At 29.8% G+C, this 25,482-nt stretch overlaps 1 protein-coding gene and 1 non-coding gene across 27 annotated transcripts in view; both read left to right on the top strand.

The window, feature by feature from the left end:
• The window catches only part of LOC136075442 (uncharacterized), a 131,096-nt gene extending 106,084 nt beyond the window's left edge, over positions 1–25,012 (top strand). For all 26 annotated transcript variants that reach the window (XM_065788661.1, XM_065788649.1, XM_065788650.1 and 23 more), the window contains 3 exons: positions 1,967–1,999; positions 12,483–12,518; positions 24,674–25,012. In XM_065788661.1, coding sequence (XP_065644733.1) covers positions 1,967–1,999; positions 12,483–12,518; positions 24,674–24,720 — 116 coding nt within the window. In that variant the 3' untranslated portion in view covers positions 24,721–25,012. The remainder of the gene's footprint in view (positions 1–1,966; positions 2,000–12,482; positions 12,519–24,673) is intronic.
• On the top strand, positions 5,034–5,106 carry trnak-uuu (transfer RNA lysine (anticodon UUU)). Its single transcript has one exon. It is a non-coding gene; the product is annotated as a tRNA-Lys (tRNA).
• Positions 25,013–25,482: the final 470 nt, after the last annotated feature.

The following is a 25,482-nucleotide window of genomic DNA, read 5'->3' as shown; positions in this document are numbered from 1 at the left end:
CTTGAAAATATATTTTGGTTTTACCAAAATAAACTTAATATTAATTTTTCTTACTTTTTGGTCTAATTTTTAACCATAAAACGAAAAAAAACTGTACAAAAAAAAATAGATATATAATCGGTATTAAAATTAAATTTTCTACTAGATAGGGATAAAATTATTTTTAAAGGAACTATGGTTTCCGAGTAATTACGATAGCAAATTAAAGAAAAAAAGTTTTCCCGACTTTTAAACTTTTAGAAAAATAAAAAACTGAAAAATGATTTTATTTTGACACATGTGAATAGAGGAGATGGTTATTATTATCATATTATATTATTATTATTTATATATGGTTATACATTTTGGTTAGTATTATTTTCAAATAAACTTCTACTGCTTTAAACAAATGATAATTTTTTAACAGATTATTTAACATGTTTGTAATATCTATGTATGATATTGTTACATAAACGTGTAATGGTTTTGCTAGAGTAAGTTTGAATATTACGGCAATCTATGTAAAAAGTTATTTTTTTTAATTTTCCTACTTTATGTAATAAACATAGCTGAGTGATGTTAAAAAAAAAATATTCATTAATTTCAATATGAAAACTTTGTATATAAATATATATAAATACTCTGAGATGTGTATGCTGACATGTTATTCTCTGCATTTGATTGTTCTTTGCTATGGTTTGATGATAAATCCTCATTTTCTTGATTGAGGTTTGTAATTGTCTTTTTTTATGTTAGAACTCGTTTCACACAGAGGTCCACAATCCATAATCATAGCAATTCCATAATCATAGCAAATGTAATTATGTTGTTTAGTGCAAACACTTGCTCTATAAGCGCTATTTCCTTAATCACTTTGTCCTTTACATATACTGCTGAGCTTTTATTTAAAGAACTTTTTTGAATCAGTTGAATCCACTGCATAAATTTTTTAACCATAGCACATAAAAGTCATAGCACATAAGTTAGCTACAGCAGTTCAAGCTATATTGCAAAACTTATAAAAACAATTACAAAATAATTTTTAATGAATTCAAAAAAGTTTAAAAACGACTCTGAATGTAATTGCATTCAGAGTTGTTCTTAAACTTTCTGAATGCAGTTACATTCTAAATGTACAAGAACTAATTCCTATTTGATAACCACAAGCCATTAGACTAGAAATTTCTGAAAATTTTTTTTTTTTTATGAAAAAAATTTGACAAACAAAAATTATATTTTTAACTAATGATTGTTTAGAGCATAAAACTTATATTCATAAAAAAATATGGAATTTTTATTTTAAAAAAAGTATACATATATGCATATATATATATATATATATATATATATATATATATATATATATATATATATATATATATATATATATATATATATATATATCACACTGCAACTATTAACAAATATAAAATATTTAACAAATATAAAATATATATATCACACTGCAATTATTAACAAATATAAAATATTGCAAATAACAACTAAAACAACATTTTTTTATAATCATTAGAATTTATTTTATCATCAAGTGGAATACATATTACAGTCTTTGTGTTAGGTTGTTTTTTTATAACACTATAAAACTTATATTTCAACTGCTTTAATAAAAAATATTAGCATATTTTAAAATAAATTCAGTTCGTGTTTCTTTTTATTTTAATGTTTAAACATAGTTATCATTACTCATAACTTTATTTTTCCAAAGCTAAAAAAGAATCTAAATTATCTTAAAAAGTTATTTCTATTATTATTCCTAACAAACTTGGTAAAACATTTTTTTTTGTTTCAATGAGAGATCAATTTTGTCACAGATTAACTTAAGTAAAATTATAAAGAATTTTTTAATTTATGCACTAATTGTTTTATTATTTGCATTTTTATAGTAATTTTTCTAATTTAATATAGTAATTATTCAAACTTTTTAGTAATATAGAAAATATTTTTTGTTTTAACATTTTTAATTTAGCTGATACAACGAAACTTTCTGCAACGTCTTCCGGTAATATTTTAATTATCTTTTGATATATTATAATTAGTAATGTTGTTTATGGATCACTTTCATAAATTAGTGCAACAATATTACTTTTAAAATGTTATTACACACAGTGGCAAATTTCTGGACTTACTTCGGCGCTATAATTTTGAACTTTTCAGACATCAATTAACCAAGTCATATAACTAAACTTAGATATTTATGCCTTAATGATCAAAACAAACAAATATTCATACATACTAATAAGATACCTTCTTAGAATTTTGCAATGATCTCAACATAAACAGGGTTCATTCCCCAAACATAATTAAACAGTTGTAAAATCAAAGTTTACAATATGATAAATTGGCATTTAAAGTCTGCTACACCTAAACGCAAGCATAATGAAAGTCAGTCAGAACTAAAAAGTTCATCTGGGCTGTAAGAGATTGAGTTCGGAAAAACCCAGTTTAGAAAATGAGAAAGGTGACCCAGGAACATAGTTTAAGTGATTTTACCAAATGTGCTCTTGTTAAGAAGATTCTCAAGGCCAAGTATATGGCCACTACAAAACGACATTTTTTTTCTGAGAATCTGAAGGTCAACAGACAAAAATCCGACAAATTACTAAGTATTTTGAAGAAATATGATCAGTAATGGTTTTTTGCTTTGATCTTGTTATTTACCGTCTTCATCAGTTGGTAAATAACAAGATGGTGCAACAAATCACATGCCAAAAAAAATTCAAGAATTGATTAGTAAAAATCTCTTATTTTTAAATTAAATTAAATTAAAGATTAAAAATCTCGTATTTTTTGTCTAAAAATACATGCTCAGTTCTCCATATATGCATATATCCGGTCCAAGGCCTGTGAGAATCCCCACAACAGCATCAATGTCATGACGGTCTTCATCCGCAAAGTCTGGGATGGCTTAATCAAAACTACTTGTCACTGGTTCTGGTTCAAAGAAATGTTGATTAATTTGTAGTCAACACAGTATAGTATCATTTAAAAGTAAATAAATAGGAAATTGCTAATTTTTTTATTTGAGTTTTAAGAGTCAGTCCAAGTTATTCCTAATATTCATCACGCAAACATTAAATAATAATAATAATAATAATAATATATAAAATAATATAAAAAATAACACAATATTAGTAGCAGGTATACTTTCAAACTTTCAAGTTTTATAGGTTCTAAATAAATTTACTAAAAATTTATTTTAAATAGTGAACCTGTACGGCATTATGTGTTTTAATCAAGAATATTGTTTTTAAATTTAAATAAACGAAGGATATTTTATTTTAGTGAATTAGTTAACACAATATAAAGATTTTTAATTTAGTTTTTACTAAACTGTTATTAATGTACACAAAGAAAAGTTATGGGCTCAAAAAATTAAAATTTGTTACAATTTCATCATTGTGCAACCAAACAGTATCCACAATAAAATATAAATGTTTAGCTTGTATTTATTTAACACTAAAACTTCAGAGAAAGAACCCTCATAAACCTAAATAAATAATTAAAATTAAATTTTAATGGTTGCATTATATAAAACAAACAAAAAGTAAAAAATAATCCAAACAAACATAATAAAACGTTGTTTGTCAAGAATTGAAATATGTAAGTTTTCAGGTTTTTTAAACTTCTAAAGTAATTATTTCAACTTATACAATTATACAGTAACTATTCTAAAGTAGTAAATACTTTTCTAGTCTTAAATAGTAATTATAACTTAAATAGCTCATTGTTACGGATGTCGTGTTCTATCAATGAATAAGTCAAAATCTTTTTAAACTTAATCATGCCGTAAGTAAACCAAAATGTTAAACATAAAAAATCATCCCACCATCTAACTGCTTGAATATATCTTTCACAAGTATTCGTGGTCTGCAAAGTAATCTTTTATCAGCTGAACTTTACCTTTCGCAAAACTCTTCAGACTTGCTTGCTCATTGTAAGATTAATTTAAATTTAGCCTTTCGTTCTTCAGTATTCTTCAGTAGCCTTTCTTATTTCAGTATTGATGGGTACTATCCTCAGGGTGTTAGCCAGCCTAACATAACACGTTATTCCCTATTGGTTTAAAATTCCCAAGAGTTCAAAAAGTCATAGTAAAAAAAACAACCTATATTAGGCACATACAAATACGTTGTACACCTTATGAAGAAACGATTTAAGTTCGTTGGAAACATTCTTTTTCTTATTATGTTAGCTAATGAGCTTCTCATTTTTATATTATAATATGACCTTGTAAGCTTCAAGAACAGCCATTAACATAGATATATAAATTACTAATATTTGTATATCTATGGCCATTAACCTAGTAAACTTTTTTTAATTAAAATGCAAGTTACTTTCTTAAAAAACTATATATTTTAAGGAAAGTTTTTATTTTTTATTTATAATACTTAAAAATAATTTTGTTCCTCCTTTTCGTGTCTTGCTAGAGTCACACCACATATCTTTCTGACCATCTTCTCTTTTGGCAAATACTACACCATATAAATACTAAAGTTTATATAACAATGAAAGGATATTGTATGCTAACATGTAAATAAAAAGCAAACATATATGCTTATATCCATGATATGTATACATAAAGTGCATCTTGGAAGATTTTATTCCTTCTGGAAAAAAAGTTTGAAGGCTTTTATTACATCTCTTCAATTTTAAGTCAAGCCTCACTCTACTCTAGATTTTTCACCATTTTGAGCAGTTGCTTTTTTAAACAATAATCATTTTTTTCATCTATTTTACAAGAACATCTCTCTTAAGAACAAATGCCCTTTTATTATTGCAAGAAGACAATATAAAAAAAACCTGTCAGATGTTAAGCTCTGTTTTTCTCATTTTACTAAATCTTGTATCTTTTCTCAGATGTTAGGTTCCAGAGACTTTTGGTTAGCCTTCAACAATGTCATTAACTAAAGTAAGTCTTACATTTAATCTGTAATTCATGGCTCTGATCTTTTTATTTCTCTCCAGAATAAAGCAGAGTTGTTTGAATAATATCCAGAATAAAGCAGAGTTAGCCCGGTTTGCTCAGTCGGTTAGCCCGGTTAGCTCAGTCGGTAGAGCATCAGACTTTTAATCTGACGGCCGCGGGTTCGAGTCCCTCATCGGGCATTAATTTGTGCAGCCGTGGCACAGTGGTTAGAGTGCTTGCTTTAGAAGCAGGAGATCCAGGTTCAAAACGAGCTCTGGACATATTTTCGCGTCACGGTAAGAAAGGAGGCATGAACTTCTTGGTTAAATGCACTTCCACGATGCTCTGTGACAAGACCATTAAGTCTTCTTGGGGCACCTAAATTCAAAAAAATCAAAAAAAATTTTAAAGAAAAAAATTTTGCAAAGAAATCTTACTCTAATTTGACTCTTGAATATAATGGCCATACTCTTCCTGACAGTTAAACAGACGAACCCATTGTTAAACATCCAAGTCACTCTAGCTTCCAGTGCTTAAGTTAATTTTCAATTAAAAACTTCTCCAGTTTGTGCTCCAGAATAAATTTCTATCATAGTCTTAAAAAAGAGTTCTTCAGAACTCTCTTCAAGTTTTGCTTAACTTTTAAAAAGTGCTAAATAAGTGGTTCCAATTTTTTAAAACTCTAAAAATCACTTTGATCTCTCCAACTATCCTGCGATTAGTCTTCACTTTGTCATTAGTTTCTTTATATTAAGGTTTTGAAGTTATGAAACTATTTTTTTCTAACTGCAGTAGTAAAGCTATTTTTGAAGGCCTGCCCGCTTCTTTATTTCAAGTAACTTTAAGGGTTCCACAAGGTTCTATTTCTGCTCCTGTATTGTTTCTTATCTACAATAACGATCTTCATGAAATCTAAAGTAACTCAATTTGCTGATGACTCAACTATATACTCTTGTCTTGACAAAAAATCTTCGCTTTTTAGTTGCTTAGAACAAGCAGCCGAATTGAAACCTAATCTGTCTTCTGTAATTGCCTATGGCTTGCAATGGCTTATAGATTCAAAATCTGGACTTTAAACTTACATTTTTTGACAATAAAACAGACAATAAAACTCATCTATTTACTGCAAAAAAAATATTGCAAAAGCGTTGGCATTTACTATTGACAAGTAACAACCAACATCCTGTCAAACAAAGTCTAAAAGCACATTGTAAATGTAATTAGACCTGCTTTATCTGCCAAGCTTGAGCCACTCTCCCATTTTTGTAAGCTTACATTTCTTTCTTTTATCTACAAATAGAATCATGGTCAATGGTGAAATGAGCTATCATCTCTATAACCATAAACCATAACTCATTCTTGCTTGACTTTTTATTCTACAAGTTGCATCTAGTTTCTGTATCTGTCCCTTCATGCTATAAAAACTTTTATTAATCCAGCTTTTTTCCTTGAACATGAAAAAAACCTTATAACTCTTAGGCATCTTCATATTTTTCTTTTTTATACAACTTACAACTTTCTAAGTCTTTAGTTATACGTTTCCTAGTATGTTAACTTAGTAACTCATTACTTGGTTAAGGGTAATGGCAATCTTGTTGGAAGTAAATTAGAGTTTAAAAATATATAAATGTATGCCAGTATTTAATAAATAGTAAATGTAAACATTAAATTTTAATATATAAAGTATTATAAATTTTTTTCTAGCCCCAGCTATCAACCCATGCTGAATCTTATCATTTTACTGGGGCCGGGTTTGCAAAAAGTCTCATTTTTAGACAAGCCTGGGGCCCTGGTCATTTGCTACATGGAAATTAATAACAAAATTTTGTAGTTATTGGGCATATCTTCTATTTTACATTTATAATATAAAAAGGCAAATCAATATAAATATATGTATATATATATATATATATATATATATATATATATATATATATATATATTTATATATAAATATATATATATATATATATATATATATATATATATATATATATATATATATATATATATATATATTTACTGCTATAAACGTTTATACAATAATGTTAAAATTTTACTTTTAAACAATTGTCTAAAATTTTGAGAAAAAATATTTAAAAGCAACTAACTTAATTAAAATAGATCAAAGCATCAAAGTAATTCCTTTAAAAGTTTTATTAAAAACAACTTGGCTTTCTTTCTTGTTTTCTCTCTACTAATCCGAACAAATAAGTTATAAATACAAAAAAGCAAAATACAAAAATACAAAATACAAAAAAGAATATTGCCTAAAATGAAATAAGTTGAAAATAATCTTTGTTTATGAATTAATATTTATAAAATATAAAAATATATTTTATTCTTGATGAGGATTTTATTCTACAATTTAAAAAACTAATTTCAAAGAATTTTTTGTTGCTATTTGCCATTTTTGCAAGATAGAATAAAATGAATTGATCCGATTCAAATATATATGATTTCAAAAGATAAAGTTAACTATTTTTTTTTTAAACATCTTCACTTCCAACAAGGCTACAAGTAACCATTAATTAAAGTTAGTGGAAAAGAAAGATAGCGGTTGACAGACAACTTAAAGGATTGCAAATTATATGAATCAGGAAAGCAAGATAAAGGAAGCGAATTCCAAACAACTGATGTTCGAGGAAAAAAACTAGACGAATTAGTTTTTTGAGCACTTAGGAGCAGTCACAGAAAAAGGATGAGACTTAATTGAATGACGAGTAACACGAGAATGAATAGTAGATGGCACAAGAGACATTTTATTTTTATTTATTTATTTTATATTATTATTTATTTATATTATTATTTATATTTATTTTATTTATTTCCTAATGTTTTCCATTATTGCAAAAAAGCTAAATTAAAGTTTTTCCTGGCTAGCGCTCTGATCATTTAATTTGCAAAGACTCTAATTGTCACATGCTTGAGTGTATACTTAAGCATCAATTCATCTATTTGTCAAAATATTAAATGTTATTTCTGATTTAAATGACCATTCCCTTGCTCTACCCCTCTGCCAATATTGTTGTTTTAATGACTTTAATGCTCATCACACTGAATGGCTTGGCTCTAACACCACTGATCCTGCTAGCACTAAAACCTACAACTTCTGTATTTCTCAATCTCTTATTCAGATAGTTAACTCTGTAACTTATTTTCCTGACAACCCTAATCACTTACCTTGTCTTTTTAATTTGTGTCTTTTCTCTGACCCTAGCTTGTGTTCAGCTCAGTTTTTTTTAACATCTTCACTTCCAACAAGACTGCAAGCAACCGCTCTTAGAGTTGGAAGTTACTGGAAGAGAAAAGATGAAGTTAATAAAGCAAGATGACAATTTACAGAAGACTTTCAGATTTCAAATTAAATGAATCAGGAAAACAAGAAGTGAGAGAATTCCAAAAATCTGATATTCGAGGAAAAAAACTAAACAAATAATAATTTTTGGAGCACTTAGGAACAGTCACAGTAAAAGAATGAGACTTAATTGAATGACGAGTAATGAATTTTAGTAGATACCACAAGAGACACTAGCTCTTTAGTTATTTTATTATTTTCCATAATAGTATTTATAGGAAAGATAAAGAGAACCAACATTGCAACAATGTGACAATGGTTAAAAGTTGGCAGTAGAATGAGAAGATCAAAATCCATTATTGATTATCAGAAAGTAAGCTATTAGATTCAAGATGAGAGATGAAGTGTTTCTTACATAGTTTTTAAAGTAAAGACAATGGCTCCAGAGAACACTTCTGCAAGACTACAATAGGTATATTTTGCAGACCACAAGCTGTAAAAGAGTCTAATAAGGAAATCAATTTAGATACAAAAGCTGAATTAGTATAAGCTTCAAGCAATAGATCAACCTACTTGTTGGTTATATCAGGTAGTGCACAACTAGTGAAATCTGGACATAATATTAATGAAATTTTTTTAGCAAAGAATTCAGCTTTGTCTTGAGGTGAAGTGAAAAAATCTGAACCATGCAATATAGGTGGAATAACAGAATTGTCCTTATTAAAGACAATTTTAAAGATTCTCCAGAAGTCTCTGGATTTTTGAGATGAAATATGAGATTTTGTGACCTAAGAATAGCGGGTTTTGCCATAGGACAAAATCTTTTTACAATGGCTTCTAGCAATAGTAACCAAACGTTTTCTAAAAAAATATTTTGGCGATAGAAACAGAAGTAATGGTTACAACTGGAAATTACACCAATACAAGAGAGAAAAACAATCGAGAAGAGTGAGACTTGATTCATAATTTTCCATTCCATTTCCATTCCAATCCAGCCTGAATCCAAGAAGTTATGTAAAAGGCTCATCGGTCAGGAGGAAGACCAAAGATTCTACCCAAGGGCTATCACGAAGAAAATCACAGAAAGAGACCCAGTCAGCTTTAAGGTAGTTGTAAGAGGTACAATGATAGGGGGAATTTGATAAGAATGAGATAATAGTTTTAGAGAGATCAAGCCTTGATTAGAAGCACCTAAGGGGGAATGTGGAGAAACTGAGCACTGACTAAAATCAGAAACAAGACACAAGTCGAGTAAAGAGAGTAAATGATTCAGATTGTCTGGTAAGCAAGTTAGAAAGCTGACTACTTGTGTTTGAGATTGAGAAAGGCAAAAGTTGTGGGCCTTAACGTTTGCATAGTTACTGACACTATAAACAAACCATTCAGTGGGATGAGTATTAAAGTCACTAACAGCAACGTTATTGGCTGAAGAATAAAGAGAAACGACTTGGTCAATTTGATCAGAAATAGCATCAAAAAGAGTGAATACTTGAAAAGAAGGAGAGCTATTTAAAACAAAAAGAAAGGTTATAAAGTGAAGTGGTGCAAAACGAAATTATATTAAAGAATAATCTGTTGATTCAAACCTAGTTTCCCGAAGAATGGGTGAATTTTTACAAATGTAAATGTCTAGGCCAAGCATGTAGCAATTGGAGTCTTTATTTATTAAAGAAAGATAACCATCAACACTAAGATCAAGAGATGAGACAGTCAAACTCAAACTAGACTCACAAAGAGCAAGTAGGTCTAGTAAACTTTGAAAAAGATAAGACTCAACAGAAAAAAAGTTTCTTCAAAGACCACAAGTATTAGTGAATGAAAAATTTAAATAACTTGGTGATAAAGATGATTTTTGTGTTTTATAGTTTTTGATAATTTAGTCAGTTTTTAAATTGGTTAATGAATCTAACTCCAAGCCCAGATAGTGCATAGTAGACTATCTAATAGTCAAAGCATGTGTTCAGTTTATAGTCCAAGCATGCGTTCAGTTTCTTCCTTTTTTCTTATAGATGTTTTAACCATGCAAAATATTTCTATAAATCTTTTATTTACTTCTCCTTCAGACCTTATCATTGCACTACTTACTACTACCCTAAAGCCTACTGTGATTCTTTTTATGATTTTCTTTGTGACAATTTTTTTGGTGACATATCTGATTTTGTCTTTCTCCGCTGATAAATACACCTTCTACGTAATTTCTTAGATCCAGCAGGGTTGGAAGTTTTTATTCTTTCTCAATTCAAAAGTCAAGCCTCATTCTTCTTCATTGTTTTATTTACTTGCAATCATTTCTTTCATATTTTTCAAAAGAACAACTCTTTTAAGAACAAATTCTTATTTATTATTTCAAGAAAAACGAAAAATGCTAGGTCTAACATTCCATCTCTCCTTCATGGGACTGATCTTATTGCCTATCACATGAATAAAATTGAACTATTTGCAAAGAACTTTTTTTCTAGTTCGATTTTTGAATCTAATGGCCATACTCTTTCTTCCATTCCAATTAAACAGGTCAACCCATTGTTAGACATTAAAAATACTCTTGCTTCTGTTTTTAAAGTCATATCTCAATTAAACTGTTCTACAGCTTGTGGTCCAGACAACATTCCATAGTCTTACAGAGACTGTTTTAATAATTTATTAAAAAAGTAAAACCTTTGAAATTTTAGTTCTAAATGTTTTTGTTGTTTTTCAAGTTTAGGTTTTTTGTAACATGTAAGATAATAAGTAAAAAAAAAACTACGAAAATTTTTTTTTTTTTTTTTGTTTTTTAAGTTTTTAAAACATAAAAAAATGATTTACGCAATTGTGAAATGATCATAACAATGTTTATTTTCCAAAACTCTCTTTAGTTTTCTCTAAACTATTTAATAAGTGTTTGACTGAATCTTGTTTTCCGACCTGCTAGAAAACTGACCCCTCCATCTATTTACGATCAGTCTTCTATCTTTTATTTGCAAGGTTTTTGAGTCTTTGATCAACTAATTTGCAGCATCCCATCATGAGTCCAATAACTTCATATCAGCCAATCAATATGGTTTTTGATTCTCTGGCTCCATGGCTGGCTTGTTAACTGCTGTACTGAAAGATTTTATTGTGTTTTAAATAGAGGCAGCGAGGCAAGGTCTATTGCTCTTGATTTTGACAAAGTTTTGCATCCTGATCTTCTCCATTAATTTGCTTTATATGGTGTACCTCGAAAAGTTTTGAGATTATCAAACCATTTTTTTCTAAGTGCTTTATTAAAGTAATCTTCGAAGGCCAACCCTTTCTTCATTTCCAGTAACTTCTAGGGTACCTCAAGGTTCTATCCTTGATCCTGTTTTGTTTCTTATCTATATTCCTGACAACTTTACATCTAAAGTGGTTATATTTGCTGATGACTCAACTTGCTACTTTTGTCTTGACAAAAAGTCTTCTCCTTTTAATCATTTAGAACAAGCAGCCAATCTTGAATTTGATCTCACTTCTGTAACAGATTGAGGGTCACAGTGACTTGTAAATTTTAACTCCAATGAAACTCAGTTAATGATTGCAAACAACTATCACAGTACTGTTGACATTCCTATATTAATGAACGGCAACCCTCTCACTGAGTCCTGTTCTTTATGTCTTATCTTTATGGATTATCATTTAATGCTTTCCATGAAAGGCCTACTGCCTTTCCATAAAAGGCAGTAGGCCTTTCATGGAAATTATATACACAATCGACTGCTAAAAAAGCATCTGCTAAGGTTGCTTCTCTTTATCATGCTCCCAATTCCTTCCCTCAATTCTATTCTCTACCTCTATAAATCTCTTATTTGCCCCTGTATGAAATACTTTTGTTATATTTGGGCTGGTTTATCTAATTATGTCTTTTTTTTAGGTCCAAAAACTTATTTGGACCTGCTATTTTTGCCAAGCATAAGCATCTCTCCAACTGTTATAAACTGCATTTCTTTCTCTTTTTTACAAATATTATCATGGTTGCTGCTTAAAAGAGCTATCATCTCTAGTTCCATCAACTATATTCTTGCTTGACTAGTCATTCAGCAAAGTCTTATTTTTTTACTGTATCTGTCCCTGCATGCTCTAAAAACTTTTAATTATCCATTTTTTTCCACACATTTCAACTCTTTAGAATTCTCTCCCATCTTCATGTTTTTCTGACCCAACAAGGGTGCAAGCAACAAGTTGCTTGCAGCCTTGTTGGGAATAAATAAAAATTAAAAAAAAAAAAACTTTAAATTATAATAATATTAGAAAATCTTATTTAATATGAAAGTTTTAATTTAGCTTTAGGAAGGCTTTCACACAATATGCTTTATTCAGGTAACATTTAATTTAACTTTTAAGTAATTATAATTTTTTATAGAACTTATGTATCACTTTCATAAATTTATGCAAAAAGTTGTTTTAAAAATGTATATACAAATAATAAAAAAAGTACTTCAAAAATGTAGTATGCAGATAATAAAAAAATAGTTCAAAAATTATTACATTTTGAGTTGGAATATATTTCAAAATTTAAAAAGTTTTTTTAAAAACCTTTTAAAAAAGAAACCTGTAAACCATTATTTCCATTAAATAAAAAAATAGTTTATAAGAATTTAAATAAAAATATTTTAATGGATTAATTTATATTAAAACTCAAAGCATGTTTTATTCTTTAATTTTAATGTGTGCAAGTTTTCTTAGTATTTTGAAACTAAATTCATTTTCAATACAAGTAGACTTTTTTAAAGCAACTTCATTTGTTTAAATAAATGAATAAAAAAACAATAGAATCAAATATATATATGTATATATATATATATATATATATATATATATATATATATATATATATATATATATATATATATATATATATATATATATATATAAATTAGTAAAAACACTTATCTATCTTTTATCTTCAACATAATGTTTCACCATCAGTAGGTTCGTCAGGAAGAACTTCCTGATGAGCCTACTGATGGTGAAACATTATGTTGAAGATAAAAGATAGATAAGTATTTTTACTAATTTATTATTGCTCTGTTCTTTAAGAACATTGAGCACTCTATTTGTAGAATACACTGATATAGTTTATATATATATATATTTCATGTATATAATGGATAACAAAAACATGTTCTAAAGTTAATAATTTTTTCCTTTTTTAACTTTAAAATTTAATAATGTTAATAAACATAACGAGTTATTACCTATCACTTTCTAAAAATTGTTTGGAATAAAAGTTATAAGTATTCTTTTTAACAAAAAGCAAACAAAATAACTGATAATAAAATATTCAAGAAATATTCAAATAATGATTATCATGTGTTTTATTTAAAAAACTGTTGCCAAAGATTCTGTTATCACTAAGTCTTATATGTTTGTAGTTTCCTTGTTATTTCTTTGAAATGTTGGTTGATTTTTATCTTTTAGTTAGAAAACAATTGTTCAGTGCATCTAAAAACCTGTTTTGGTAATATTCATGTCAGCTGTTAAGCCAATTATTCGTCACTCGATTTTTGAGTAATTATAGTAACTACATATAAGTAAACCTGAATATTGATTTTTTTATAATAACTTATAGGAGTGTTTTATTAATTTTAGAATTGTCTTGTAGAAGGCCTCCTAGGCATAGACTTAAGGGGTAAACAGATTCTATCTGTTGACCAGTCTCACACCCCTTCCTCATCTATAAGGCTAGCGCAGATGTATTTTTAATACATTGTTTCTAGTTTAGGATGTTAAATGCTGGATCTTCTTGACTAAATGCATGAGTTTTGCTTATGTCTCTGTTTTATGATTAGGCAACTCATTCTATTATCTCCTAATGAGGGTACAGCTCTAAAACTCAGTTTTATGGTTCTGAGGCTGGCTGGTAGTCAGTTTTCCCAAACTCTGTGGTAGCTCTCAGAGAGGCTGATTCCATCAACAGCTGAAAAATATCAAAGTATTAACAGTGCCATGTTGAGAATGGATGGTGTCCCTGTTTGTACTTTTGGTGTGCATTGCGAGGACCACATTTTGAGCCCATTATTACAGATTAGGATTTATTAATAGTAATGAGACAACTGCTTGGGCTATTAAACAGTGTTCTGAGTACTATCTATGCTTTGAGTCAAGTTCTTCAACAAATTTAAAAATGAATAAAGTATCAAAAACACAAAAAACCATTTTCATCACCAAGTTCTCTAAACCTATCATTCATTAATAATCGTGGTCTTTGAAGTAACTTTTCTTCTGTTGAGTCTTATCTCTTGCAAAGTTCACCAGACCTACTTGCTCTTTGTGAGACTAATTTGAGTTCAGCTGTCTCATCTTGCGATCTTAGTGTTGATGGTTATCTTCCTTAAATTCGTAAAGACTCCAATAGTCACATGCTTGGTCTTGGCATTTACATTCGTAAGAATTCACCCATTTGTCGTGAAACTAGGTTTGAGTCCACAGACTATTTTTTCATGTGCTTTTGTTTAGCACCACTTCACTCTATTGCCTTTCTCTTTGTTCTATATCGCTCTCCTTCATCTCAAGGCTGCACTCTTTTTGATGTTATTTTTGATCATATTAACCAAGCCCTCTCTCTTTATCCATCAGCTAATATAGTTGTTGTCGGTGACTTTAATGCTCAGCACTCTAAATGGCTTGGCTCTAGTGTCATTGATTCTGCTGGCATTAAAGCCCACAACTTTTGCCTTTCTCAATCCTTAACTCAAATAGTCAACTTTCCAACTCGCTTTCCAGATAACCCGAATCATTTAACTTCTCTACTTGACTTACGCCTTGTTTATGATCCTAGTTACTGCTCAGATTCTCCACATTCACCCTTAAGTGCTTCTGATCTCAGTTTGATCTCTCTAAAACTGGTATCTCATTCTTCTTCATCACCTAATTCCCCCTATTATCGTACTTATTACAACTACCTTAAAGCTGACTGGGAATCTTTCCGTGATTTTCTTCGTGATGGCCCTTGGGTGGAAATCTTTCGTCTTCCTGTTGACAAATGTGCTACTTACATAATTTTGTGGATTCAGGCTGGCATGGAATCTTTTGTTCCCTCTTGACCCATCCAGGTCAACCTTTACTTTCCTTGTGTTCTACCTGATATTACCAACAAGCAGGTTGATCCATTACTTGACATTCGTATCACTCCAGCTTCTGTATCTAAAGTGATTTCCTGCCTAGACTCTTCTACAGCTTGTGGCCCGAACAACATACCTGTTATTGTCTTGCAGAAATGTCCTCCAGAGCTGTCGTCTATACTTTCAAAACTAGTTAACAAGTGCTTATCAGAGACTTGTTTTCCAGCCTGCTGGAAAGCAGCATCTGTTATCTCTGTTTTCAAAAATTTCGGAGAGCCATCTGATTCGTCTAACAACCGTCCCATTAGTTTTCTTTCTATCATAAGCAAGATTTTTGAATCTTTAATTAACAAACACTTAATCTCTCATCTTGAATCTAATAGCTTACCTTCTGATCATCAATATGGATTTCGATCTTCTTGTTCTACAGTTGATTTGCTAACAGTAATAACCGATAGGTTTTATCGTGCATTAGATAAAGGTGGAGAGGTTAAGGCCATCGCTCTTGACATTTCTAAAGTTTTGATAAAGTTTGGTATGTTGGTCTTCTCTCCATAAGCTTTCTTCTTACGGTGTATTTGGTAACATCTTTAAGATTCTTGAATCCATCCTTTCCAATTATAGTATAAAAGTTGTCCTCAATGGACAGCACTCGTTTTCTTATTCTGTAATTTCATGGGTTTCTTAAGGTTTTATCCTTGGCCCTATACTCTTTTTAATTTACACTAACGATCTTCCAGATACTCTCACATCTAAGGTGGCATTGTTTGCTGATGATACTACCATTTATTCTTGTCGTGATATGAAACCAACACTCTCTGATTGCTTGGAGGGGGGATTTGAGTTTGAAAAGGATCTCACTTCTGCTATAACATGGGGCTCACAGTGGCTGGTGAACTTTAATTCAGATAAAACTCAACTTTTTTCAGTAAATTGTTATCGCAATAATTTAGATCTTCCTGTATTTATGAACGTTGATGTAATCGATGAGTCATCTACTCTTCATCTTCTAGGACTAACTCCTACTTCCAATCTTTCTTGGAAACCATATATCAAATCTGTTGCAAAGTTAGCATCTGCTAAGGTTGCATCTCTTTATCGAGCTTGACACTTTCTTACTTCAGATTCTATTTTCTATCTCTACAAATCTCAAATCCGGCCTTGTATGGAATACTTTTGCCATATCTAGGGCGGATCTTCTAATGATGCCCTTTCTCTTTTAGACAAGGTGCAAAAACACATTGTAAACACAGTTGGGCCTGCTCTTGCAGCCAATCTCCAACTATTATCACATCGTCGTAATGTTGCTTCTCATTCTCTTTTCTACAAATACTTTAATTTGCACTGCTCTAAAGAGCTAGCGTCTCTTGTGCCATCTACTAAAATTCATTCTCGTGTTACTTGTCATTCAATTAAGTCTCATTCTTTTTCTGTGACTGTTCCTAAGTGCTCCGAAAACTCTTATTTGTCTAGTTTTTTTCCTCGAACATCAGTACTTTGGAATTCGCCTCCTTCATCATGCTTTCCTGATTGATATAATTTGCAATCATTTAAGTCGTCTGTCAATCGTTATCTTGCTCTACAATCTTCATTTTTCTCTTCCAGTAACTTTCAACTTTAATTAGTGGTTGCTTGCAGCCTTGTTGGAAGCGAAGCTGTTTAAAAAAAAAAATTTTGCTTGTTATTTTTCTTACTACAACCTTCTACTCTATAAATACACCCGCAAAAAAATATTTCAGAACCTGTGCAAACCGAGTTTTATATTTACTAAATATTGTTTCATTATGTAAATAACTATTAGTCAAGCTATAAAAACTATGAATATAAATGCATACTATACCTCTCCTTTTAGTCCGTTTGTCTTTTCTGTACAAAGAATAACTTAGAACAATTGGTGTTGGTGATTCATTCCATCATGTTTCGCATATCATTACACGTTATTAACTCATCAAACTTGTTGTTTCGTATCGTTGCATTAGTATACCTGTAATACAGTTAACTAAATTTTCTTTGCAATTTACTTAATTTAGATTTTTCAGACTCTACTTCCTCTAATATCATATCGAATAGGCTTGTTGATAGTTTCTTTTATAGTTTTCTATTGCGTTTGTTTCTGTCAATAACTATTTCTTTTATTTGTTTCCTTTAAACCTCCGTTTGATCCGGATTAATGAATACTTTTTAAAAATTATTTAATGTCTTAAGCCTTCTAGCTGCTTTCAAAATTTCTACTCTGCATTATTGGTTAATTCTAATAAAATAGGGCTGCTTAATGCATCGTTACTGGATTTGAAACAACAAACTCTTTTGATTATATTACTTAATAGATTATTAACCAATTTCAAATAATTCAAATCTCTTATTGTCCCTGGAAAAAAAGTTCTATAGAATTTCTATAAACGTTTGAAACACATATAGATATTCTGTAGAATTTATATAGAATTTTTAAAGAATGTCTATTAATTTCTATAGAAATTGCTATAAAAGTTTTTTTTCTATAAAAAAAAAAGTTCTATAGGAATTTCTGTAGAAATTAACAGAGATTTTATAGAAATTCTATAAAACTCTATAGAATTTTTATTAGCCATATGTTTCAATCATTTCTTTTATACTTCGCTAAAAATTAAGAAGCAGGAGATCCAGGTTTGAAACGAACTCTGGACATTTTTTTGAGTCACGGTAAGGAAGGAGGCGTGAACTTCCTGGTTAAATGCACTTCCGCGGTGCTCTGTGACAAGACCGTTAAGTCTTCTTGGGGCACCTAAATAACAAAACAAATTAAAAATAAAAATGAAAAAAAATAAAAATCATTTTTCATCATTTTTAGGAGATCCAAATAGATTAAAGTTGCACAAGTATGAAGTACAAGAAACAATTCTTTTTAATAGTTTTGATTAGATTCTGCATAGTATTAGTATGATCAATCACTGATAATACACCACGAAATTTCTTTTTTCTTCTAAGATTGTTAATAAATAATCCAATCATATTTATTGATTTCATTAACGCAAATTGATGTACTACTACATATACTGCTCTGCAGCTGCCATTTTCGCTTGCAAACCCATGTATTTCAACTATTTTTATTTGCTGATCCAAAATAGTTATATTTTTTGGTATTGGTGTTATTTCAGGTAAAGTATTTTTTCGGTAAAATTCCGGTAAAGTATTTTTTCGGTAAAATTCCGGTCAAGTATTTTTTCGGTAAAATTCCGGTAAAATATTTTTTCGGTAAAATTCCGGTAAAGTATTTTTTCGGTAAAATTCTGGTAAAGTATTTTTTCGGTAAAATTCCGGTAAAGTATTTTTTCGGTAAAATTCCGGTAAAGTATTTTTCCAAAGCAGCCAACTCTCTGCTAACTCAGTTGCGATTTGTTTGTTCCATGAACAATGCAGATCACAAATTTGTTCATATATTAGTTTTGCTGTTAGTATTATTGAGGAAATTACACCGAGTGGAACAAAAATTTGAGCCAAACTTCTTAGAATTGATTGATTGGTTTTAATATCTGTTTGGCGAGTCAGTCTACAATCCACCAGCGAAGTGTCATTGTCTTTGTCCCATAACAAACCAAGAATTTTTTCGTAACAGTATTATTTTAATTGATGGTAACTTCATGGCAATTATCCTCTGAGCTATTGATTTCTATTACAATGAGGTTTGAATGCCTTTTGTAAAGCTGGAATCCTCCCCTTTTAAACAAATTAATTGCTGTGTGTTTCAATTTTTTGACAGATTCAAAATCAGTTCCTCCAGTAATCATATTATTTGCATATAAGCTTTTGCTGATTATCTGAATTTCAGTCTTTTGATGCGGTTATTGTTTTTCATACGTCATTAACTGTTGCTTGATTACTCCCAAAAGAATAAAGGGGCTAGATATACAACCACACGGGATTCGAGTGAATCTTAGAGCAATCACTATCCAATAGAATCGGAAAACGTCACAATCTTTAGTATTAAACCTTATTTGTAGAAAGTAGAAGTTGTAATGAAAAACCAGTGTGTAAACTATTGTTAAGTGGGGGTATCTGTGTTCTTTAACAGAAGCATCAAAGACAATTCTTAGCTTTGTTGTTTCGGAATCTTCATTTTTCACGGCTCGATGAGGCATGTGGAATATTTGATTGGTCCATACATGATATCCCGTCTTTGAGTTGTTCTTGAATTGAGTCGAATTTGATAAAATCATTTGGTTTCTTTTCAAGTTTTCTCAATAAGCTATTTAACCCTGCAATACTTCTATCCTAATAAGATGCTAGTTTTTAATATTCTTCTTTTCATGGTAGCTGATATGTGTGTGATAAAAACTGGAGGAATCTTGTTGTATTTGCTCTTTGAATACGTAGCATACTTCACTTTGAGTTCCTTCTCGTTGGTCCTCTAGACCAAGTACATCAAACCTCTATAGTTCTTTGTTGCATTCGTTGGTTGACTTTGTAAAATGTAAACAGTCCAAAATACTTTACCTAGGTTCCATAACCATCCATCCAAATATGGTTTCTTTGGCAAATGCTTCTCCACCATTTTCCATCCTGAAGCCATTCAACTTTATTTATGCAATTTTGCCAGCACCAAATATAAGATAAATTTTATAATCATCATACATGTCTTCATTAAAGAATTGCATAATCTATCTAATTGCTTGTATTTTTTTTTTAAAACGGATATTATCAGATTTTGTAGTACTGAAAGTACGTTCCGTTTTAACTTGTAAGGTTTTATGTCAAGACTGTTATGAACGTTTATTAAATGTAGAGTCATGCAGAATAGCGGTAGATTTTGGTGGGCTGATCATTATTTCATTATTTTTTGATTATTATTTGGCTCTAATTTTAGGTACTTGACGTAAATGATGCATAAGAACTATCAGTTCCCGTGTCCAAGAGTGCTCTCACTTTTTATTTACCAACATTCAATAGAATCGTAAGATGAATAGCTTGTCCTTCAAATATAACTATCAGGATACCCTTTTTTGATTCCTCTTTGTTACCAGCTGTGCATATAACAGAATGATGCCTTCCTTGAGAATGGTAGCAGGAATGTTTGCTTTGACAGTTTGATACTGTGTGGTTTGTTAACGTGCAGTTGAAGCATTGATGGATTTCTTTAAAAAACTGTTTTCTTTGCTGTTTTAAATAAAGTTTCGTACATTCATGGCTTCAATGATTTTGCAAACTGCCCAAGACACAGTCATTGTTTTTGATCTCGTTATGCAGAATTTTCCATTTGATACTTGTGCTTCCAATTATCGCGTTTTTGTACTTCCGTTTTTCTTTTTTGTACTTCCGTTTTTCTTTTTTGTACTTCCGTTTTTCTTTTTTGTACTTCCGTTTTTCTTTTTTGTACTTCCGTTTTTCTTTTTTGAGAATGCTACGTAGTCGACCAGTTTATGATTCTGGGTTACGCAGTGTATAATCACGTAGAACTTCAAACAGTTCTTCAAAACCCCATTTCTGCCATTTTGGATTTATGTGAGTAATATCAGCTTTAACAGGACCAAAAGTGACAAGTCAAGGTCAAGTGACAAGTTTGTCCAGAGCTTTACGTACCAGTATTTCTTCCGCTCTCAATTTGTTTAAGGTTTATTTTCAGTAGAAGTTATGTTTTTGATTCACGTTGTTGTTTTTAATAAAGGAAAGATCCATGATATCATGCCCGTGTTGTTGTGTAAGTTCAGAAGTGGTTCCATACTTTTGATTCAAAACCATTTTCGCTTTTTCATAACCATCTACATTAAAAGGAAGTCCAGCAATTTCCTTTTTTGTTGTGCTTGACAGAAGTTTATAGAAAATTATGTTACAGATGGATAACATGTGTTGTCAATTTTCATGCTGAGTTGTTCTCAGAACAGCACCCAATTCAAAACGGTTCCAACAAATTTTGAAATGTGTAGTTTATGAAGTTTTGCTTTAAAACCATCTGTGTTTGCAATGTGTATGTTTTAGTTTGTTTCATGTTTTCGTTCATTTAGTTCTTCTTTTACATGGGCGAGCTCTTCATGAATCATCTTTTTTTTGAATTTTATCTTTGTGTACGTTTTTGTCCAATGTAGTCAAAAGTTTGCTTTCATGTTTTGTTGCTCGTAACAATTGTCAATTTCTTCATTGTCGGCATTTTTGATATCTCTTTTTATTTCTTCTATGTTTTGAATTAAGTTGAAGGTATCAGATAATATCGCTTTAACAATTATGTTCCATCTGTCCTATGAGTGTATATCGTTATTATCCAATGATATGCGCACTTCCAGACTGAGTAGTTCAACTTTTGATAATGTTACTTCCGATTGCCTTGTTAGTGTTTCTATTGGATCTTTGCGACATTTTTGAGGCATTTCAATTTTGTGGTAGATTTTGTTTCCTTAGATCAGTTGATAACTTGTAGAGTAGATTCTAGTGTCCTGGTAGGGTCGCCACTTTGTGTCGAGAATTAAATAATTAAAACTTTTCTTTTGATGAAGTCATTAAGGTAGATCAACTCTAACGCTACTACAGGGACGTGCAGGTTATCGCAGAAAAAAATAAATTTGAATATGTTAAAAACTGTCTAGCTAAACTAGATATTGATCGATTTTGATTTTGTCGCAGTTTGCAGTCAACATAGTTTCAAAGTTCTTCAGTTTTTACAAATCGTCTTGGGCCTGTCTGCCTCAGTTTACTCTCGAGTCCCTAATAAAAAGAGCGGGGGGGGGAGCGTTAATTTTTCGAAAATTTTCCCACCCAAACAAAGCTTATGAAGACCCTCCGTTTATTAATTTTTACTTGTTATCAAAAAAAAAAAAAAAATTAGTGAAAATCGGCCTCAAAAATTCGAAAATAATTGTTTCAGTCACTGATAAAAACAAAATTTTTCAGTGTAAACAGGCTTTAAAAATCACCGACCTAGTAAATCTCGATTTATCGGTAATGAGCTTTTAATTTCTCACTAAAGTTTAAAACTTTTATCGGCATATTAAATCCTATTGAAATTATTAAGTCAATTTTAGAAAAAGTATTTTTCAGCAACTCCATTATTCTATATGCTTTTAAGGTACAAGCCATTAAATGATCTTTCCATTTCAAGTTTGAAGAAAATAAAACTCCAAGATCTCTTTCTAAGTTTGTTTTTCTGAGTGATTTCCCGTCCATAGAGTATTCATACTTATTTTTTTTTTTTTTTTTTTTACTTGTATGCATAACTACACATTAAATTTGTTATTAGATTTTGAAAATAAACATATATAAAGTTGTTGCTCGTTTTTAAATTTTGAAAATAAACATAAAGTTGTTGTTAGTTATCAAATTGTGAAAGTGAACATAAATAAAGTTAGTTACCAAATTTTGAGAAAAAATATTAATGACGTTTTTGTTAATAAATTTTGAAAATAAGCATAAATAAAGTGTATTATCAAATTTTGAGCATAATTTTGAGTCGTTCGTTACCAAATTTTGAGAATAAACATAAATAAAGTTGTTTTTCGTTATCAAAAAACAGGTTCTAGTATTATATATCAATGACTCTCTAGTAAAGCATGCGGTCGTTAAAATCGGAACGATAAATTTAGTTTTAAAAACTTGTCACTAACACATTTTAAAATTATTTTTTTTTTTGCGTAATTATATAAAGTAATTATAGTATTGATTAAAAACATCAACAAAGCAGTCAAAAAAATTTTTTTAATTTATGTCATCAAAACAGTTTTTAAAAAAAATGAAAAATAGTCTGCACAACTATCTGCAAAATCCTTCTGCATCGTTACTTTCAATCGCTAAAGCATCTGAATCTAGCAAAACTACTGTTTATATGTTCATAAAAAGATACAAGAGTTCTCTATTTATCGAACGAGCAAAAGGAACTGGAAGAAAAGGTGGTTTAAAGATAAGAAAGCACAAATTAGTATTCGACGATCATTCACGCAAAGTCCCGGCTTATCGAACAAAGAACGAGCCAAAAGGTATAAAGTTTCAGAGTTTTTCGTCAGAAACGTTAAGAAATTTTACAATTTCAAGTCTTATCGAGCCATTAAATATCCAAACCAGATAAACAATCGCTGACTTATAAAACTCGAGCAAGAAAACTTTATGACGAAGTACTTACAAAATATAATGGTTGCATAATTATGGATGACGAAATGTATGTGAAATGTGACTTCAAACAGCTCCCAGGTCAAAAATACTACACTTCAATTGTTCGTGGACGTGTCAGCAACAAGTTCAAATATAAATTATTGGATAAATTTGGTATGAAACTTCTCTTGTAGAAAGCAATATGCAGCTGCGGTTTGAGATCTCGAGCTTTCGTCACATCGTCAACTTTAAACTCAGTAGCCGTATTCTCATCTCTCCGTTAAGCTTAACGGAGCGTTAGTTAAAAATTTCTTTTAAATTACATTAATAAAAAATTTATTTAAAATAATAATTTTTTAAACATAAATGTTTTATTTTGGTATAAGTTTTATTTTAACGAATATATATAAATTTTCGTCATTTCTTTACTTAAAAATATTCTAATGAAATTTCAGACAAAAGCTCCGTTAAGCTTAACGGAGAGATAAGAATACGGCCGCTGATGTTTACATTAAGGAATGCTTGCAAGCTAAACTTTAGTCATTTTATGTCACGATGTCCCCTGTTTTTTCTGGCCTAATTTGGCTTCTTTTCATTATTCTAAGAAGTCCGTATAGTGGTACAATTCGATAGACATCAAATTCATACCAAAAAGCATGAATCCACCAAACTGCCCACAGTTCTGCCTCATTGAGAAATTTTGGCAAAGGATATTTGCGTAAGGATAGCGTAAATGTTCGCTAATTTATTTGATGCATCAAAGAATATTAAGATAAAAAATATTTTTATAATCTTCAAGTTCCTAAGATTAAAAAGATTAAAATGAATGTTGAAGTTTTTGCTTAAGTTTAATTTTTTTTTTTAATTTTTCATCGTTCCGAATTTAACGAAATATTTTATCATATATCATATAGCAATTTGTTTCGGAATATTTAAAAAAATTTTAAACTATTTATTTCGTTTACGGAAAGCTTTAATAAGTTTAATTTTTAAAAAGAAAATTTTTGTTTCGACTTTTAAACTTAAAATTTTCACTTTTCTACAAAGTGAATTTTTATATATTCTAAACACATTTCAAATATACTTAGATTAGGGACACTTTGTATTGGTGTTTTTTATGACGAGTAGCATGCTGGGGTACTCGTCTTAAAAATATTTGGAGAAATATCAATATATTTCAAGTTTTGTATATAAAAAACAATATTTTTGACACAACAATATAGGCGCAAGATTGACCAAAAAAATTGTTGAGTCACTGTTGGATTGGCAGTTAGGTCAACATTGCTAAACGTTGACCTTAATTGCGAGGGTTTTGTGTTCATAAATATTTTTTTATTTTACTTTGAATACACTTTTTACACGCAGGAACGATCGCTCTGGGTTGTTTGTGCATGATCATACTGGTGCACTGATTAACTCTAACAACTTTTGCTGCTACTAGTTAGTGTAAATTGCTTAAAGCACGTTTTTTTATTTTTGTAATGTAACACTTAATTAAAACTTTGCTTCTAAAACATAATGGTTTTTGTAAAATGTCAATTTTTAATGAATATATGTATGAAATGTATGGAATGTGTATGGAATGTAAATTGCTTATAGCACGTTTTTTTATTTGTAATGTAACACTTAATTAAAATTTTGCTTCTATAACGTAATGGTTTTTGTAAAACGTCAATTTTAAATGAATATATGTTTTTAATGGTATTTGTATTGTTTCCTAGAATAAAAAAATTGTTTTGCTGTTCAATTAGCAAAAGGGGTTGAGTCATGTTTCTATGTTAGCCTAATATTTATACTAGAAGATATTAAACATTATTATTAGAGGTGTCGTGGATATTATATTACTGTATATTTTTATATATATTATTATATATACATATATATTATTTATATTAAGTTAAGATGTTTCTTTTTAATGGTACTTTATATAAAGATTTTGTGTATTTTTGATTACGTAATCAGTGCGCAATACCCACCAATTACACACTGCTAGGGGTTTTCAAATACAAGCAAGATTAAAAAATGTCATTTCAAAGCATAAATCAATTAATAATCTTATTATAATAACAATCATTTATGGGTAATAAAATAAGGTAATAATGAATAAAATGAGGCTATAATTATGCCCTGCATTTCTATCATAAAAATATTCATTTTAAGGCAGTTTAATTGAC

Source organism: Hydra vulgaris, chromosome 01 (genome assembly GCF_038396675.1).
Source record: "Hydra vulgaris chromosome 01, alternate assembly HydraT2T_AEP".
Classification (NCBI taxonomy): Eukaryota; Metazoa; Cnidaria; class Hydrozoa; order Anthoathecata; family Hydridae; genus Hydra; species Hydra vulgaris.
Note: the sequence above shows the minus strand (reverse complement) of the source record. Positions and strands in the feature narration are given on the sequence as shown.